At 36.4% G+C, this 20797-nt stretch overlaps 1 protein-coding gene and 1 long non-coding RNA gene across 2 annotated transcripts; both read right to left on the reverse strand.

Annotated features, from left to right (window-relative positions):
* Positions 1 to 330: 330 nt before the first annotated feature.
* LOC140893247 (uncharacterized) lies at positions 331 to 9520 on the reverse strand. Its single transcript, XR_012153069.1, has 4 exons — positions 9387 to 9520; positions 6858 to 7939; positions 1429 to 1527; positions 331 to 597 (listed from the first exon to the last, which is right to left on the reverse strand). It is a non-coding gene; the product is annotated as an uncharacterized lncRNA (long non-coding RNA).
* A 6829-nt stretch (positions 9521 to 16349) lies between these two features.
* LOC140890498 (receptor kinase-like protein Xa21) lies at positions 16350 to 17215 on the reverse strand. The gene is made up of 2 exons (XM_073298341.1): positions 16997 to 17215; positions 16350 to 16893 (listed from the first exon to the last, which is right to left on the reverse strand). The coding sequence occupies exons 1-2, from the start codon at positions 17199 to 17201 to the stop codon at positions 16565 to 16567; spliced, it is 534 nt and encodes a 177-aa protein (XP_073154442.1). The 5' UTR covers positions 17202 to 17215; the 3' UTR covers positions 16350 to 16564.
* Between the last annotated feature and the right edge of the window lie 3582 nt (positions 17216 to 20797).

A 20797-nucleotide genomic window follows, 5' to 3' on the forward strand; every position in this document is an offset into this window, starting at 1 on the left:
GAATTTTCATTAGGGGACGAAGTAAATGCATGTATTTTACTTCCGCAGTTTCATTAAGCGACGAAGTAATAGAACATATATGACTTTGGTATTTACATTGAGTGATGCAGTAAATGCTCTATTTAACTTCAAATGCTATGTAACTTGGCGAAGTAGAAACATGCCCTTTACTTCAACAATTTCATTAACTAAAGTAATAAAGTACATATGGCTTCAGCTTTTACATTGGTTTGATGAAGTAAAAATATATGTACCATTAAATCAATATATATATATATATATATATATATATATAGTTCTGAAACGTAAAATGTACTCAATAGATTGATAAATTATCCATCCAAAATCTACAAACATCCGTAAATCCACAAGTACATCTATCAATCAAAAATTATGCATCCACGAGTATTTCTTCAAAAGTAAAAGTGTTATAACAAGTAGTATATCCAATAATACATGGAAACAAAACACATATTTTTCCCAACGTGCATGACCAATTTAGGAACCTACATAGGAGTAGACGAATTCGCTCCATTCACTTCTAATTTCGTCAAATTGAGCTTGACCAAAATATTGGTTCTTGATGGATCCTGAATACTGAAATGTAAAAAAATAAAATAGATCAGATTAAAATTCAAGATCGAGGATACATATTTGCTGGTTCACAAGGGTAACAACAACATATGCGGGTACTGATCAAAGATCGTCATTGCAATAAATAATTAAATTAAAACATTACAAATTGAAAACACAATCTATCAAGGATACATATATATTTGTTCCACAAATAATTCCAACAGCTAGCTAGCTAAAGAAAACACTGACACCCAATTGATGTTAACAATGCAGTGAACCATAGCTTGTCCACCAAAATCAAATGTTAGTTCACTAGGAACGTCCATTACTGCAAAAAGCTAAAGAGACCATGGAGCAGTCGCACGAAATACCATTGACCCCAACGAAACTAAAACATTAATCACCAATCATCATAGAGCATTCGCAAAAGTGAGACCATGGAGCAGTCGCACGAAATACCATTGACCCCAACCAAACTAAAACATTAATCACCAATCATCATAGAGAATTCGCAAGTAATCTCAGACAGTTTTGATTCCAAAAATTATCAGCATGAAATAATGCCCTTGTTCGTACGAGAAAATATGATATAAACCAGCGACTCAGCGAGCAAGTACAATATGTCAATATCTCTAACAAAAATTTGATTAAGAAATAATTATAAAGCACTCTCACCCTTAACAGTGCCAAGACAAAAAGTTTGGAAAGAAGGATGCCAAAAATGCCAACTTCAAAACAGAAGCCTCTACCAAAAATGTCAACTTCAGATTCATTTTTGAGCAACTAAGCAGCAAAAAAGGATGGAAACAGATTTTCACATAAACCAAATCATAAAATGAAAAGGAAACTCACCATCTTCTCCAACTGTAGATTTTCAGATTCAACAATATCTTTTATGTACTTCATCACACAAAATCCGCATTCAACAGAACCACTTTGTTTTATATTACCCTACATGAAATAAAAAAATATTGCTACAATCACAATCCAAACAATAAGTTTTGAAACACAAAAAAACTGAAATAGGTAAGAACAAATGAGTAAAGCTCTCAAATATAATATAACACTAAAACACCATCCCTAGTCCCTATAGTACAATACTGTAACACCTTCAAAATATTGCAACAATCACATTCATGTCTTCATATGTAAGCATAACACATACCGTCAATTGTTTAAAAACTGGCATACCTCTCGAGGCATTGTACATCTTCACCCCACTACATTTGAAAAAGTCAAAAGTTATTTTTTTTTCATATGTATAAGTGAATTGATTCGTCAACATAATCCACTACCTACTTTGTCACTATCTTTTTCCATGCTTCGTCTCGGCATCTATTAGTAGTAGAGTCCAACAAATAGATCATATTTTTATCTTCATTGACGATATTCAAGATCCAATGATACCTGCCAAAATGAAAAAAAATGACATTGACTAGTATACAGTATGAATTTTTAATTAAGTAAAATCGTACCCAGTGTTGTATGGGATGAGGCATATGCTGTCTCTACACACTGCTTCCAACTGGTTAGCAATATGTTGAGATAAGCGACTGCCATCGCTGTCAATTGGGCATGTAGGTATGTGTCCAGGATCCACAAATGAAATACTATCAGCCCGTTTTGCTTCCTTCAAATATTTGTACAGGTGACTACAATCAAGATTACAAACTTCGGTGAGAAATCTGTCCAATAGTGGACAAGTTCCAAATAAAATATTAAATATGCAAACATTATAAGTTAAACACAACATACCCCATATAAACCAAAATATGTCTGGCACCTATCTCTTTCATCTCCATAAATGGTATGATATCTTGTCTCAGCAACCATACGCCTTGAGGACGTCCAAACATAGCATCATCAAACTTCACGTAGATGCTGTCAATTTCATCCATCAACCTAACAACATACGAGTATATAAACTTGCATGCCATGGGTAATGTTTTTTCAACGTCCTTGAACTTCTCACGCTGGCCAGCAGCATCCAAAATAGAAAATGGTTGATTTCTCTCCTTCTACAGATCAGCAAACAACTTTTGTATGTCATGGCCAAGGCATGCGCTTAAAAGAAATCATAATGCACAAGCAAAAAAGAAGATGAAAGTGAAAAAAATCTTCAACTCGAAATACCTATGCCCATAAAACCGGACACTATCCATATTAATGAACAGATGACAAAGGCAATAAAATCATTTGATCTACACATGTAGAGTGCAAGTGTATTATTCAAGAGAATATTACTTATAAAACCAATAAGTATACAAATCAAGACAAAGACAATAAAATCATCTACTCTCCCAATTTTCATAATTAAAAATCAGTATACTTGGTCACAATACCTTTTTCTTTGGAAAAATTACTAACTCTTTAGGCCAGCCAACAATGGCTCCAATTGCATCACTGACGATTGTTGGTCCAGACTTAAATGGGATTGGAAGCTTTGCTGCTTCATCTAACACAACATCAACAAACACCTTGAAGTTCTCTTCCCCAAGTGGAACATTGTGAATCATGACATTTGGGCCCCCATCTGATATTATTGTGCCATACGCCACCACATTTTCACGTTTTTTGACGGCAAGGTGGCATTTTTTACCCTTTAAGAAAAATAAATTATTATATATACATATGTAAATGTGATAATGCCTAAGATTACAGCAAGAATTGTATAATGCCTAAGATTACAGTAAGAATTTTATGACGCATAACTTTCAAAATGTAGGAATGACTGAGTATAATGAATGGATGCCATTAATTTTCATATTTGCCTTAAGTTATCTGATTAAATTGTTCTTAACAAAATGAGAAATAACAGAGGAAAAAAGTTAAGGAGAAAAAGAAGAGTTCTGGTCCAATTATAAAAGGCAAACAACTAAAGTCAGCGTATGGATAATCAATCAAGATTTAAATCTTGTACTCACCGAGATCTCTTCCCACACCTTTTGTTTAATGTTTTCTGGAACATCGGGCCACGACTTTATATTGATTGGCACCATGGATCTAGCAATGGATCCAATGTATGATTGTAGTGCCCTCCCATTTGCATTGTATGTTGGCCGCCCCATATCATCATAATCGATCTTCGCTTTTTTTCCCCATCTTGCAGCTGCACTTACTTTAGCCATCAATGTAGGACCTCGCTTCTTTTGAACATTTACATGATGTTATTCTCCATCAGTAAGTCCAAGTTCCTCTTCATCTCCATGATTATCATCAACATGTTCTTCTTGAAGCTCTTCCACTGCAACTTTTTTTTTCTGTTTTCTTTGCATCATTATATATGTTTAACACTGCATAAATTTTTTGGAAACCAACGTTAAATAATAATGATAACATAAATATGGCATAAATAATAACAAGAAGTCAAAAGACACAAATAATAACAATAAGACAAAATAAATAAATAATAACTATAATAATAATAATAATACTAATAAAAGTTCATAACATATATTTTTAAAGCCCATAAAGTGTCTTTGCTTATCCATAACAAAACATGACATAAAGTATTAAACATCATTTTTTCTTGTTCGTTTCCCAGACACCCTCGTTATCTGCTCTAAAGTATCTTTCATGAACAGGTATATCATGAGTATCAACATCGTCAATTGGTCGAGAATCAGGAATACAGTTCCAACCATCGTCCTCCCCCTCATAACACCTATTTGGCACTGGGAGCACAATTGACCATCCCTTTTTTGATGGGTCATCAATATAAAAAACTTGATTCACTTGACTTTCAAGGACAAATTCATCATTCTGGTGCCCTCTTTTGTTCATGTTGACCAAAGTGAAGCCACAATCATAATTGTTTATTACTCCTTTATCATTCGCGACCCAAGCGCACTTGAAAAGAGGAACTTGAAATTGATGATAGTCTAATTCCCATATTTCTTCAATTACTCCATAGAAAGACACATCAGCAATCAAGGGATTTTTATCTTTGGCACTACAGACAAGCATGGTGCTGGCAACTAGAGAAACCCCACTGTTTTGACAAACTCTCTCATCATCCCGCTCCTTTGTTTGGTATAATTTGCCATTAATCACGTAACTACTGTACTTAATGACTTGCGCACGTGGTCCATGAGCTAGCCATGTCAATGTCGATGTCGTTCCACCATTGCAGCTGTCTATTTCAGCAGCCACCTAACATGTATTCAATTTAAAAAAAATAATTATAATACTAAATACAACATGCTCACCGCAAATACTTTAATAAATATTTTTGCATTCAACTAACCTTTGCACGAAACCAGTCAATAAACCTCTTATTGTGAGCATCTTGTATCCATCTTTCATCTTTCTCTTTTTTCGGAAACATGGACTTCAGAAAGGTTTTATGTTCGCTATGGAAATATTTATGTATAATATTTTTTAGACAATAGATTTTGACAGAAGTGCAGAATAATTTATTAACGAGTTGAACTTACATTACGTAGGGAGATACTTCTTCCGTATTTTCCAGAACAGTCAAATGTGCTTGTTGCATATCACTTAATGGCACTAAAATTGGTGTTTTGCATGCTAAGAATCCAGGAACATTGGATTTGGGGTCTCGGTTTGATTGAGGGATGCCAACAGGATCAAGTCCGTCGAGGTATTCAGAACAAAACTCAATTGCTTCTTCCGCTGAATATCTCTTAATAATGCAACCTTCAGGATGTTTTCGACTGCCAACATAATTCTTAAACACCTTCATGCATCTTTCGAATGGATACATCCACCGAAAGAAGACAGGTCCGCATAATCAAACTTCTCGAACAAGGTGGACTGTTAAGTGCAGCATAATGTCGAAGAAAGATGGGGGAAAATACTGCTCCAATAAGCAGAGCGTAACAACCAAGTCAGATTGCAGCTTATCTAACTTGGATACATCTATAACCTTGCAACAAATATCTTTGAAGAAAAAACATAATCTTATGATGGCATATCTAACATGTTTTGGCAACGCATCACGAATGAGAATTGGCAGAAGATGTTGCATTAGAACATGACAATCATGGGATTTCAAGCCAGTCAACTTCAGCTCAGGCAAGCTCACAAGATTCTTCGTGTTCGATGAGTAACCTTCTGGAACTTTTATATCCATTAACGATTGGCACACTTGTAACTTCTCTTTTTTTGTAAATGAGCATGCAGCAGGAGGAATATATGTTCTTTTTTCTCCGAATTTAGGTGCCAATTCAGGCCTAACTCCCATTTGAAGCATGTCTAGCCTAGCTACCAGATTGTCCTTAGATTTTCCTTTAACATTCATCAAAGTATTAATGAGGGATTCAAAGACATTTTTCTCTATGTGCATCACATCGAGACAATGCCTAACATGAAGGTGTTTCCAATAAGGAAGATTGAAAAAAATTGACTTTTTCTTCCAACATTTTCTGAAATCTGTTGCCCCTAAATATTTTTCTTCTTTACTGTCTTCCACATTACTCTCCTTTGCATTCTTTCTCTTTTTACCTTTCACACTGATCTTCTTTCCAAACTCACATCTTATGTCCGCAAGCTTGTCAAACAAGGCAACCCCAGATAATGGTGTAGATTTTTCTCCATGTTCTTCCATGCCATTGAATTCCTTTGTTTGCCTTCGATAGGGATGAAACATTGGTAGGAAACGTCTATGACCAACAAATCACATTTTATTCCCATTTACCAAATGTTTTGCACAAGTATCTTCTCCGCATACTGGACATGCATAATAACCATGTGTAGTGCATCCACTAAGGTTACCATAGGCAGGAAAGTCATTAATGGTCCATAATAAAACTGCTTTAAGGGTGAAAAACTGTCTTCGATAAGCATCATAAACGCCATCAACTCCTTCCCACAATTGTTTCAAATATTCAACTAGCACCTCGAGGTAGACATCTATATCGTTTCCTGGTTGTTTAGGCCCTGAAATGAGCATAGATAGCATGATGAATTTCCTCTTCACACACATGCTTGGAGGAAGATTATAGGTGGTCAACATGATTGGTCAGCAGCTATACCGACTACTAAGATTGCTATGAGGATTAATGCCATCAGCTGCAAGTGCTAGGCGAAGATTTCTTGGTTCACTTTCGAAGTCGGGCCACATATGATCCACCAACCTCCAAGATGGGGAATCAGATGGATGACGTAACTGACCAGCAACTCTTGTGGTTTCTGCATGCCAAGTTAAATTTTTTGATGTCTCTAAAGATTTGAACATGCGCTTAAATCTTGGTATGGGAGGGAAATACCACATCACCTTGGCAGGAATACCTTTCTTCTCAATGTTCTTCTTGTTTAACTTCCAACGCGACAAGCCACATTTAGGGCAATCTACACAGTTTTTATATTGTTTCCTATAAAGAATGCAATCATTGGAACATGCATGGATCTTTTCATGACTCAACGACAAACAACTCAACGTCTTTTTTGCATCGTACGTTGAGGATGGTAGATTGTGATTATCTGGCAGCATATCCCCAAAATCAGTTAGTAGATCTGAAAATAGAGCATCACTCATCCCATGCCTTGCTTTAGTATTGTATAGTTTCACAAGTGCACTCAACTTTGTATAACGTTTACATCCATTGTACAAAGGTTTCTCTGCTTCCTCTAAAAATTTCATAAACGCTTCTGGATTTTCTGTATAATTATCATATTCTGCCTCACACATATTAGCGGTTTCAAAGTCGTCATGATTATCACCAATTGGCTCCTGGTTGGTGCTTAAATTTACTCTATCATTTTCAGCAGACTCGCCATGCCAAATCCAATTCATATAATTCTGACTAAAACCATGGAAATAAAGATGCTCTCGAATGGACGTAATCGATCCCTTTTTCAGATTTTAACATTTGCAACAAGGACAATGCATTAAATTCGAGTCAATATGAGGATTTCGTATACAACCGCTAATGAACTGTTCCACACCCTTCTCATATTGTTTCGACCTTCTATCAGAGTGAATCCAAGATTTATCCATAATTAAAAACTTACCTTCAACAAAAATTCAATAACGATCAGTTATAATAAAATTTTTTAATTACACGACAATCATGAATGATTTCCACTTCAAACACTAGTTACTACGACTCTCCAATCATTTAAGTCGCTACATAAAAAAGTAGCGAATAATATATACAAATTATGTTTTTTACAGGCATAAGAAACGAAATTCCTGACGCGAACAATGAATCATCATATAATCAAAATATTAAAAGCACACGGAGAAAATATGCGATCAGGTTTAATTTCAAAGCACATTAAAACTCCACCGAAACAAAACAAATACTGAAAAATACTTGTTGTTGTTGCGACAGTGAAGTTTGCTGCTTATACAAGTTTCGTAGTCTTTTAAATTCTCTCTTAAGCACTTAGTGCTCCACTGCAGAAAATTCCAGAAAGTAAAAATCAGATTCCATCAAAGAACTTGTCGAATGAGTAGTGCAAGAATCCATGTTCAGATTTGTTAGATTCAGGTGCGAGCGAGTAGAGCTAGGATGCTACTTTCAAGTTCAGCTATATATATTGTATACCAGCTAAATTTATTTCAACAAATTTGCAAAGATTTCTAGCAACTGAAAGGGTTTTCTTGTTTTCTAGGTACATTGATGTGAAACTGTAAAATAATAGAATTTTCAAGTTCAGTTATTTAATTTTTTTTTTCAAGCTAAAGTACCAACAAATTCAATAAAATTTTATGAAACTGTGAAATAAACTAATTTTGTACATTTTTATTGACACAGTAGGTTACATAAACACAACTTTATAAACCCATAAATACATACTAATTTTATATTTTATGAAACAGCTCTTATAATTGACTTAATCGATTAAAAATAATTACTTTTTTAATCAATAGTATTATTTTTAACCACATATATGCATCTGACCCATCGGTCACAAGACAAATAACCATGAAAAAAATATTGTTAAGTTAAACTTGTAAGTTTTAATTTCATATAACTTAGTCAACATAAATAACTCTAATAAAATCCAAAATAATTTTATAATACCTATACACATGATTACTATTTAATCCGGTTAATTTTACTCGTTAGTGTGCATGCAATATGTCTTCTCTTTTATCAATTAGTTTGTGGGATTAAAATAAATATTTTATAATTACTCAAATTTAATCGTTACTATAAGAAATTGGCTTGTTTTAATTTGTGCTTTCTGCCCTGCCCTTTTTCTATCACAATGATAATTAATTTCAATATTGATTTATGGGACAAATATTGAGATCGAGTGAAAAAAAAAAGAGGCTAAAATGTAGAAGAAATCAATTCATCAAACTTAATCCAGAATTTAATAAATTGGAGGACCAAATACTTTCATAATAGCCCTAATTATTTAAAATAACAGGCCAGATTTGAGAGGCTAACTTTTTTTAAAAAAAAATTCAGAACAATACCTTCATAATAGCCTTAACTATTTAAATAATAGACCAGAATAGAGAGGCTAACTTTTTTTAAAAAAAAAAAATTTCTGAACTTTACAAAGCCGGAGTAGCAGGCAACATTGTTGCTTACGTATTATTTGTCGGTGCCGAATTAGCTTGGTTGCTGCTTGACAGACCAAATATCCCAACAATAAGAATATTTAAAACTCAAATCAACTGAGAAACCCACACGTTTTAAAAAAAAAAGGAAACATTGGCATATATTTGTAATTTTCTGGATCGAAAAACAAGTAAAACGCAAAGAAAAAAGGAAAACCTGAGTTTATGTTCAAAAAAAGGGCATCTCGTATTCATGTAAAAAAAATAAAGAAAACATCTTCCAAAACATGTAAACCCTAAATTGAAACCAAAATAGAGAGATTCAGACCTTTTGCTTTCGAAATAGGGCGTTGGCGTCGGTTCCCGACGGTGGTTGATGGTGGGCGGCTGAAGAAGAAAAGGATCGCCGAGCAGGGTTTCTTTTCCCGCAATGAAGAAGAAAGGGGATCGTGTTTTGTGATGTATATTTTACCAAGTGTTGAAAAAGTAAGAAAGAAAAGTCATTGAGTCAATATTTAATCCGGTTCATCCTTTTACTTCATCAATTATAATTAAAAATTTTAATTTTTTACTTTTTACTTCATCAATTATAATATGATGAAGTAAAATACTATCCAAAATTATTAGTGAAGCCCGGGTTTTTTAAGTACCAAAGTAGAAGGTGCGTTTTTACTTCGTCCGCATTATTAGCGAAGTTGATTGTCACATTTTACTTCGTAATTATTAATTGGCAAAGTAAAAAATGGCGAAGTAAAAAGCGATAATTCTACTAGTGTTGGTTGTTGCAACATAGAGTAGAGTATACCGAAATTATGCAACATGTCCATCATGACAAGAAAAAATTGAGGAAAAAGATTAAGCTACAACCCATATCTTTCCATCCCTTGGATCCACATGTCATCTACTTGGGATGTGATTATGTCTTTGTTTCTTACAACATGAAGGAAAGGAAAACTCAAGTTCTCAAGACTTTTGGGACGAAAAAAGAGAGAAGAAGAAACTATCAATGGCGTCGAGCCTTTTCCCTCGTAATCCCGCAATTTCCACTCTCTCTCCCCTTGTCGGAAAACTGTATGCTAGACCTGGACGCTTTATCCCCATCTCATATAGTCATTGGATGATATGATATGATTTTCTCCATTGAAAAATATTAGAGCCCCGTATTATCTAATAGGTTTCTTGTCTCTTGTTATATTCTTTCTTTGGCAACATCTGTTGATATTCTGGAATAATATTCATTGATGCTTTAATTACTTTATGCGTAGAGAATATATATATATAGCTAGTACAGAAATACCATTATAAAATCTAGATATATATAAGGCTGGAAACAAAAATATTTACTGCCAAGTAGTCCTACATATCTTTCAGAAATAATTTACCGTGTTTAAATATCTCTTGTTTCTACTTTAATTCAAACATTACTAGACTAGCTTTGCAGTTCCAATCAAAGTTCATGGATTGGAAAATACTGTTGAGAATCAAACACGTAAGAAGATAGAAAGGTTAAGAACATATAATGGTTCGGAGTATCTCATGAACCATGAGTTCAATGACCTGTGCAAAAAGAATGGTATAGCCTGACGGTGAGACATACTCCAAAACAAAATGGACTTCCCAAAAGAATGAATCGAACCTTGCTAGAACGAGTGAGGTGCACGCTCTCAAATGCAAAGCTTCCGACAAGTTTTTGGGGAGAAGCAGTTGCTACTAGATGTTATCTAATTAATAGACGTGCATCCTTAAGAGTTTAAAACACCCATTCATATCTGGTCAGGGAAACCAGGGGATCATCAAACTTTGAAAGCTTTTGGTTGTACTGAATATATACATGTGAATGAAGGAAACTTAATCCAAGAGCCAAAAAATGTATTTTTCTTGGATATCGTGAAGGAATCAGATGATATAGGATATCATGAAGGAATCAAATTTTCCAATTACATACTTCAAGTTTTTTTCACTTATAAAATACTAAAATCGTTTTTAAAATACATGTTCAAACGAAACCTAATTTTTTTTTTAAAAAATAAATGTATCGTGATTGATGCACTGGTTCCTTGAGTTTATGTTCTTGTTAATTAGAGTATGCTCTAGTTATATGTAACATGAAAGAAAGATAAGGCCATTGTGATCTTGAGTCTCATGCGTTTTCTGGACTTGGTGAAAAGGGCTCTGGGACAAGTGGACGTAGGACCATTTGATCCAAACCACTATAAATCTTTGTGCATTTTATTGTTTTTTTTAATTCTAATCCGGTGGATCTAATATCTTGTCCTTGATGAATCATCACAGATCGAATATACATTCATAGATAATCTGGAATTGCCCATAACAATACAAAATTTTGAAAAAAAAATTATTATTAAAAACTTACAATTTGCCAAATAAAATATTAACACTGTTTTAGTATTTCATACAAGTCCAATTTCAAACGTTTCCTGCTTGCAGCTCACTAATATAGTGTAGGAGTTGAGACATTATGATAGATTATCTTGCTTCGAGGTAGCTAACCTCCTGAAGAAAGATGAGAGATGCAGAGAGAATTTAAGATCCAAGAGAAGTTGAAATTTCATATATGAGTATTATCCCACAAGTAACAGTAGTTCCTCTATTTATAGCCTATTACAGTAGCTAGCGTATTTCCATCTTTTCATTTATACAATCATTTAAAACTAGTTACATAATCTTTGAATTTATTTGTAGTCAACTTCCTTCTTCTGACTTGCTTTTCTCCCGGAAAACTTCCCACCTCAACTTCATTTTTTTTCATCTTCGCATCAGTACCATCCTCCTCCAAAAACACCTTGTCCTCAAGGTGAAACTGCGGATACATGTCCCTGAATTGAACCAAATCCACCCACGAAGTGTCTTCCACTGGCAAACCTTCCCATTGAACCAATAGTTGAGGAACCCAGTATGTATCTCGTTTAATTTGCCGAGTATTGATGATTGCAAGAGGTATGACTAATGGCTGGTTGTCAACGGAGTCATGTGGCAGAGGAAGAGTAGCCAAATCTTTTGGATTCGGACAAAGTTTGAGAGCCGAAACATGAAAAACCGGGTGAATCCGACTGGAAGGCGGAAGATATAGTTTGTAGGCCACCAATCCAATTCGCTTGACAATTTGAAAATGCGCTTCTTTGCGATGATGATCTGCTTGTGATTTCATTTTCATTTGAGCTTGCTGCAAATTCTCTTTTAGAGATTTCAACACCGCTTCGCGCTCCTGTAAACCTTGATCCACAGCTTCCATGGTTGATGAATCCACAAAATATGATGGCAAGGAAGGGGGAGGCTTCCCAAACACAGCCTCGAAGGGGGACATGAGAATTGTGGAATGAAAACTGGTGTTATATGACAATTCCGCCCATAATAGAAACTTGTGCCATTTATGCGGAAATTCGGATACAAAACTCTGAAGGTACTGCTCAAGACACCGATTGAGGACTTTCGTCTGGCCATCGGACTGGGGATGATAAGCACTAGACATGCATAAAGAAGTACCACTATGTTTAAACATCTCCTGCCAGAAACGACTCAGAAAAATGGGATCCCGATCCGATACCATGGACTTTGGAAATGAATGGTGTTTGACAACCATTTCAAGAAAAAGTGTCGCAACTGTAATCGCTGTGAACCCTGACTTTAGCGGCCCAAAATGAGCATATTTGGATAACCGATCCACCACAACTAATATGACAGAAAACCCATTGGACATCGGCAGCCCGGTAATGAAATCAAGTGAGATGTCCTCCCAAATGTTCTGTGGAATGGGTAGCGGTTGTAAAAGCCCCGAGCTTTTGACTGGACAATACTTTGTTTGTTGGCACACGTGACAATTGGCAATATAAGATTTCACGTCCTTAGCCATCCCTGCCCAATAAAAACTAGTTGCTAGTCGTGATAAGGTCTTTCGAATGCCAGCATGACCTGTAACAGGAGTGTTATGGAACTCAATAAGGAATTTGGGTTTGAGAGGGGAAGAAGGATTGAGACAAAGGCGGTTGTGTTGAAAAACAAGACCATTGATTAGCTGAAAAGGATGGCCCTGCAAAGAAGAAGAGTGAACCAGGTCCTAATAGTAAGGATCATTAGCAACCTCCTAACGTAAGTCCTGTAGAAAGGAAAACTCTGGAATGGAAACAGCAACCAGAAGGGAAAGGCTATCACTGGAAGTTGCGTCAGCAAATTGTCTAGATAACGCATCAGCAACAACATTGGTTTTACCGGGTTTATAGGAGATATCGAAATCATAGCCCATGAGCTTGATTAAGTATTTTTGTTGCTCAGGAGTGTGAATAGATTGGGAAAATATATCTTTGAGACTGTGATGGTCAGTAATAATGGAGAAATGGGCGCCCAATAGATATTGATGCCATTTCGCCACAGCCTGGGTAACAGCAAAAAGTTCTCGAACATATGTGGAAGCCGTAGCTAATCTGGGACTGAGTTTCTTGCTGAAATAAGCAATAGGGTGATCATTTTGTAAAAGAACAGCACCAATTCCAGTACCCAAAGCATCTGTTTTGATTTGGAAGGAAAGTGAAAAATTAGGCAGAGAAAAGATAGGAGTTTGAGTAAGAGCCCTTTTGAGTGATTCAAAGGCCTGCTGTGCATCTGGAGACCATCCAAATTTATCTTTTTTTAGAAGATCAATCAAAGGAGAGGCTATACTAGCATAATAATGGACAAATTTGTGATAATAACCAGTAAGACCCAAGAACCCACGCAACGATTTAAGGCTAACTGGAGGTGGCCAAGCTTGAACAGCGAGGATTTTATTTGGATCTGGGGCCACCCCAAGAGCGGAAATGATATGACCCAAATAATCAATCGATGACTGGCCAAAAGAACATTTGGATTTTTTTGCATAAAAAGAATGTGCTCTTAAGCAGGATAAGGCTGTTTCTAAGTGAGAAAGATGAGCCTCCAAGGATTTACTAAAGATAAGGATATCATCGAAAAACAACAATGATAAATTTGCGAAGGTAAGGCTGGAATATGGAATTCATAGATGCTTGAAAAGTAGAGGGGGCATTGGTGAGGCCAAAAGGCATGACAATGAACTCATAATGTCCATCGTGTGTTCGAAAGGCAGTTTTGATAATGTCATGAGTGTGAACCCGAATTTGGTGGTATCCGGCACGCAAATCAATTTTTGAAAAAATTGTTGCACCATGGAGTTCATCGAAAAGTTCATCAGTAGTAGGAATTGGAAATCTATCCTTGATGGTTACTTGGTTCAAAGCTCGATAATCGACGCAAAAGCGCCAAGTGCCATCTTTCTTTTTGACTAAAAGAACGGGAGAGGAAAAAGGGCTTTGGCTTGGTCGAATTATACCCGATTCAAGCATGTCATCAACAAGTTTCTCTATTTCTGATTTCTGGAAATGAGGATATCGATATGGTTTGACATTTACAGGTTGCGTATGGGGAAGGAGGTGAATTCGGTGATCAATGACATGGTGAGGGGGTAAGCTTTTGGGTTCGTCAAACACATCCTGGAACCGGTCAAGTAACGTCGAAAGTTTATCACGATGAGCAACAACCCGTGACTGAGGGACCTCTGCCTCCGTAATGGACAATAAGTGTAGACATCCCACTATACCCTGGGATTTAGCCAAACGCTTCAATTGATGTAACTGGACTTCTGCACATTGGATCCAGAGGTTCCCCTTGAAGTCGGATCATCCTCCCTTCCCACGAAAACTCCATATAAAGTTGATGATAATCAATAACAATGGGACCAAGAAACTCCAACCATTGAACCCCTAACACAATGTCCACCCCTTGAAGAGGTAAAATATAGAAATCAATGGAAAATTGTTGATCACTCAGCTGTATTACAACATTCGGACAATATCCCCCACAAACCATCGCTTGACCATTGCCACCAATAATTTGAAATGAGGAGATGGTGTAATTGGCAATCCCACAAATTTAGCAACACGTTCTTGGAGAAAATTATGAGTACTGCCACTATATATCAAAGTTTGAAAACGATGACCTGCAATATGAGCTTGAATCCGCAAAGTGCGAGGAGTTAATTGGCCTGCCATAGCATGCAAGCTAATTTCCGGGGTAAACTCAGTAATATCCGCCTCTATAAGGGGTTGAATATGTTCCTCTTCCTCGTGAACCTCATCATCTACCACAAACAGAGATAAACGCCCTTTGCACCTATGGCCAAACGAGTATTTCTCGTCACAGTTATAACACAAACCTTTTTCTCGTCTGGCAGCCATTTCAGTGGAAGAAATCTTTTTGATAAAAACAGCAGGTTTGAATGGAGGTGGCTTAGTATGATGATCCGTAGAGGGTGTAGGCAATAAGGGAGGTAATTGGGAGCCCCGGAATGACCATCCTGGTCTGTCAGATTTGAACCCCTCGTCTCGAGGCTTATAGCTCCCTTTATGATCCAAGTTCTTATCATCGAACAATCGAGCCAGCCCCATCGCTTGTACCAATGAAGTTGGACGATAAACTTGGATCTCTTTCCGCAGCTTTGTTTTCAACCCCGATACGAAACAACTGGTCAATACATGTTCTGGAACTCCCGGACTTTTGTTGGCTAAATGCTCAAATTGGTGTAAATAATCAGCAAGTGAGTGCTGATGTACCAATTTGGTTAATTTTCCAAAATTATCTTCATACTCCGATGGTCCAAAACTTTTTTCAATGGACAAAAGAAATTCTGATCAACTCGGAAGCAAGTGATTCTTATTCATCCAATCAAACCAATCAAGAGCATCTCCATCCAAATGAAACGATGCAATTAATAGGCGCTGAGAATCGGAAGTGTTATAATATTCAAAATAACATTGAATTCGAGCGATCCACGCTGCCACATTTTCCCCAGCAAATCGCGGAACCTCTAGCCGCATCGTTTTCACCTGAGGTCCGTCGTATGAAGGCGGCGGCCCAGGTTGTGGAGATTTAGGGCTCCGAGGTGGTTGCGGCCTGTGCTCTGACAAAATCGGCGGACTCCAACGGATGAATTGTTCAACTTTCGCATCGAGTGTATGGAAGGGCAACAGAAATGTCATTCATCGAGGCGGTGAGAAACCCTATGTTACTATTCTGCGTATCGATCAATATGGAATGATTCTCCTGTAGGGCAGTGATTCGTGACAGAACCTCATCAAATTTCTCATGACGATTTCCTTCCGCCATTGCGATTTGCAGATGAACAACAACGAGGGCACCAAAATGATAGATTAGCTTGCTTCGAGGTAGCTAACCTCCTGAAGAAAGATGAGAGATGCAGAGATAATTTAAGATCCAAGAGAAGTTGAAATTTCATATATGAGTATTATCCTACAAGTAACAGTAGTTCCTCTATTTATAGCCTTTTACAGTAGCTAGCGTATTTCCATCCTTTCATTTATACAATCATTTAAAACTAGTTACATAATCTTTGAATTTATTTGGAGTCAACTTCCTTCTTCTGACTTGCTTTTCTCCGGAAAACTTCCCTCCTCAACTTCATTTTTTTTCATCTTCGCATCACATTATCTTCTTCAATGCTACAACAACAGATTTCATGCTAATTATCCTTTCATTAGGATTCTCTATGGAACATTCTAAAGCTATTTCCATTATTGACACCAAAAATTCCATCTTTTCGTCGAAATATCTTTCATCTGGACTCAACAGTTCCGAATCTATAACATGGATAATTCCATTAGGCACAGAATCATTCACCCACCTCCTCGGGTTTAAGTCCTCTGTAAATTTTGTATCGTTCGGCTTAGTTCTTGTAAAAACTTCCATCAACATTATGCCATAGCTATAGACATCACATCTCACAGACACCAATCCTTCTGAACCGTATTCTACAAGACCCCAAAAAACTATGAAGTTCATTGAATTTATAGCAAGCTAAAAGAAAAAAATATGATTGATGGGCAAGATTCGAGTGAAAAATGGCATGTTTACCTGGAGCAATGTAGCCTAATGTGGCAAGAGTCCTTGTGAGCATAGTGTTAACTCCATCATTTAAAAGCTTAGAGACTCCAAAATCGCTCAAACAGGCAACCATATCTTCATCTAATAGCACATTGCTTGGCTTTAAATCACAGTGAACTATAAGTATTGAGTAACCATGGTGTAGGTATTCTAATGCACATGCGACATCTATCATTATCTTTAGTCTCTGCATGATATTCAAGAAGTTATTTTCCAAATATAGCCACTTTTCCAGGCTTCCATTCGGCATATATTCGAGAACCAATGCCTTGAAGTCTTCATTCGAACAAAAACCCACGACTTTGCAGAGATTTCTATGGCGAAGACTGCGCAGGACATCACATTCAGTATCAAAACTCTTGAATCCACCTTCTGATTGCAAGTTGAACACCTTCACCGCGACATCCTCTCCATTTCGAAGCCTCCTTTTGTAGACAGAACCGTAGCTTCCTGTGCCAAGTAAATGGCTCTCGTCGAACCCTTCGGTCACCTTTACAAGATCATGATATGGGATTCTTGAAGGTGCAATATTAAATGACGTGTCTCTGATAGTTTCTACCTTGTTTTTCTTTTTATATCTTGCAACCACATACGACAAGGTTATGGTGAAAAATAGCACCGAAATCCCCAAGAAAATGTATACAAAACGAAGAATCACTCTTTTCCTTTTCGACTTAGAGACTTCATTTTCATGACAAGGTGGAACTCCATACATAGGATCACCACAAAGCCCTCCATTAGACATGAAGAACTGACTCGAAAAGAATCTGAAAGGGCCACCAGTAGGAATTTGACCGCTCAACTGGTTGAAAGAAACATTAAAGTACTTGAGATATTGAAGTGCTTCTAGTGACACTGGGATGGCTCCAGAAATATTGTTGTGTGAAAGATTAAGTATCTCCAAACTCACTAACTTACTGATCGACTCTGGAATAGATCCTTGAAATCTGTTATGTGCCAAAGAAAGATTGACAATGCTTTCTAAGCCTCCAATGGAACTAGGAATGATGCTTGTGAGTTGATTTTCTGACAAATCAATAGCGATCGCAACCTTCAGATTTCTGATATCTAAAGGCAGAAAACCCGTTAGGATATTTGAAGATAGATCGAACACGAGAAGATCGCTGAGGTTCCATAGGCTTGTAGGTACATAATTTATTCTATTGTTTCCCAAGTATAGTCCCCTGAGAGAGCTAAGATTTCCCATGCAATCGGGGATAGAGTCGATTTGAGTTTGGTAAATCTCTATGCCATTCAAACTCTGTAATGTACAGAGAATATTAGGAATGGATCTACTTAATCTATTGTCTGCGAGAGATAGTACTTGAAGTTTTTTCAAGTTTCCCAATGTTTTTGGAATAGTAGCCGTCAGTTTGTTATTCCCAAGACTGAGAAGAACCAAATTTTCAAGATTTCCAAATCCCTCTGGAAAGCTGCCTCGTAGATCACATTTGTAAGCATAAAATTATTGAATAGAGATGGACATATTCCCAACAGAAGCTGAAAGAATTCCATTGAAAGGATTCTCTGTAAAAATTAACTTTCTTAGACGGCTGCAGTTTTTCAATGGAGTGATGAAGCTTAGCTCTGATGTTTCACTAACAAAATTGGTCCTGCCAAACATTAAAGTTTCCAAAAGAATCAACTTGCCAAAGGAGTTGGGAACTTGTCCACTGAAACTGTAGGAAGAAATGGATAGCACTTTGAGTTGGGACGGATTTGAGATAGAATCAGGGAATTCTCCAAAGAGTAAATTGTCATCGAGGTAGAGTTCTTGTAGCTTAGGCATCCCAACTGTTGGAAGGTGACCTGAAAGTTGATTCGACGAAAGAGAAAGCAATCTTAATGTGGAGATGTTGAAGATTTTTCCCGGGATATTACTAGTTAAATAATTATATTTCAGGTCCAAGAGCTCCAAATTGTAAAGATTGCCCATCTCTTCTGGCATTGAGCCTAGAAAATAAATACATTTTATTTCTTGGATTCACAAGCTACAATTTTAGCAAATATTATACCTATCAAGTTGTTCCGGGTTATAAGCAATGTTTGCAGCATTGTTAAGTTTCCAATGGCTTTTGGTATGCTTCCAGTTATGTTGTTCCGAGACACAGAAAAATACTAAAGTTTTGAGCATTCGCCTATGCTTTCTGGGATTTGACCTGTCAAAAGAGCTAAACTTCATAGGGGACTTAACAGTAGAAATAGGAATAACATACAACTTTATATAGCAAGCCTATGTGAACTAACAAGATTTATGGCCAAAAACTCAGTCAAAATCTCCGTTCAAACCATAGGAAAAACATGAACCATAGGGCCTTTGTTTTCCCCATCCCAAGAGACAACAAACTTATGCAAACATATAGGCTTTGACACCTTAGGTGTAGTTAGAAAAGTAAGTTCCCTCAACAAGAATGGTAGATCCAATCCAATGAAATAATAATAATCAATTTGACATTAAGATTCCTCCAGAGATATTACCTGTTAAGCTATTCTGTAACAAGTCGAATTGCACAAAATTGGAAAGGTTGCCCATCTCTTCTGGTATTGTGCCTGAAAACATGAACAGTTTAATATAAATTTCTTAGATGCACAAGCTAAAATTTCTTCAAATATCATTTATTTTTATCAACTTGGCATGGGCCAATACACTTATGCTTAGTAATGCAAACATAAAGAGTTTGGCAGCTAGAAAAAGTATGTTCTGTAAACAAGAAAGGTAGATCCAATCCATTGAATGAAATCCAATCTAACACCAATTGCTTCTCACAAAACTGTAAAGTGAAGTTTTTGTTTACACCTGTAAAATGGTTGGAACCAAGATACAACTTTGCAAGTGAAAAGAATTTTATTCCTTGATATTTTTGGCCCTTAATAAATTGGATATTATAAGATTTTTCTTTCTAGACAAGATAATATATATGGTAAATATTTAGTGTATATTTCGAATATGTTAAAGATATATTTGCCAAAACTTAAATCATGTCTTGATAAGGTAGATATTAGATAGAATATTATTTAATATTATCAAGATTTGATTTACAAGATTTGATAGAGTTTTATTCCTACTAAAACATGTTTCCTTATTCATGTAGGACTCTATTTAAAGAAATCTTCAAGATTTGAATGCTAATATATAAAAGGGGTTTTCACGCACAAGATGAAACATGCTTCAGACGTACAATTCTCTGCGCAAACTCTGAAGAATTCAATTGAAGAATTTGAAGAATTCTGAAGAAAGGTTTGCAACCTTCGTTTTTGCATGTCCCCGTGTTGCCGTTCGTGTTGAAGACATCAGAGACAACACTGTGGGAACTTTGTTGTTGAAGATCTTTTGTCTCTCTTCAATTTAGGATACGGGAGTTGCATCCGATTTCTTTTATTCTATGTTTATTTAGGATGCAAGTTTGATTTCTCGACTTGTTGAGAAATTTAGGATTTAATGACTTTTCGTAAAATTACTAGGATTACTTTGTAAGACTGATCTTACGTTTACTAGTAATATTTAGCCCTAAGGCACCCGCACGAGTTTTATGCTCGGGCAAAATTATTTACTTGTGTTTTATTTATGCTTTAAATTTCCGCTGCACTGTGTTGTCTGTAGTGTTACAACACAAAGTACAACATTGCCTATTTTACATAACCAACCACGTACACTGTTTCTTTCACGTGGCATCAGAGCCACCACTTGACTTTACTAAGTGAGTTCCTGGTTTGTGTTACAGGTTAGTTATGGACACTCCGTACACAAGTGCAATTCGTCCACCTATTTTG

The sequence above is a fragment of the Henckelia pumila genome, chromosome 3 (genome assembly GCF_033568475.1).
Source record: "Henckelia pumila isolate YLH828 chromosome 3, ASM3356847v2, whole genome shotgun sequence".
In the NCBI taxonomy this organism is placed as follows: Eukaryota; Viridiplantae; Streptophyta; class Magnoliopsida; order Lamiales; family Gesneriaceae; genus Henckelia; species Henckelia pumila.

What these genes read in the sequence shown, in the direction of transcription:
- LOC140890498 (XM_073298341.1), bottom strand. Translation starts at nt 17,201, where the DNA reads ATGATAGATGTCGCATGTGCATTAGAATACCTACACCATGGTTACTCA. An exon ending in ATTAGGCTACATTGCTCCAG is followed by an intron (nt 16,894 to 16,996) that starts GTAAACATGCCA and finishes GGGGTCTTGTAG; the next exon opens with AATACGGTTCAGAAGGATTG.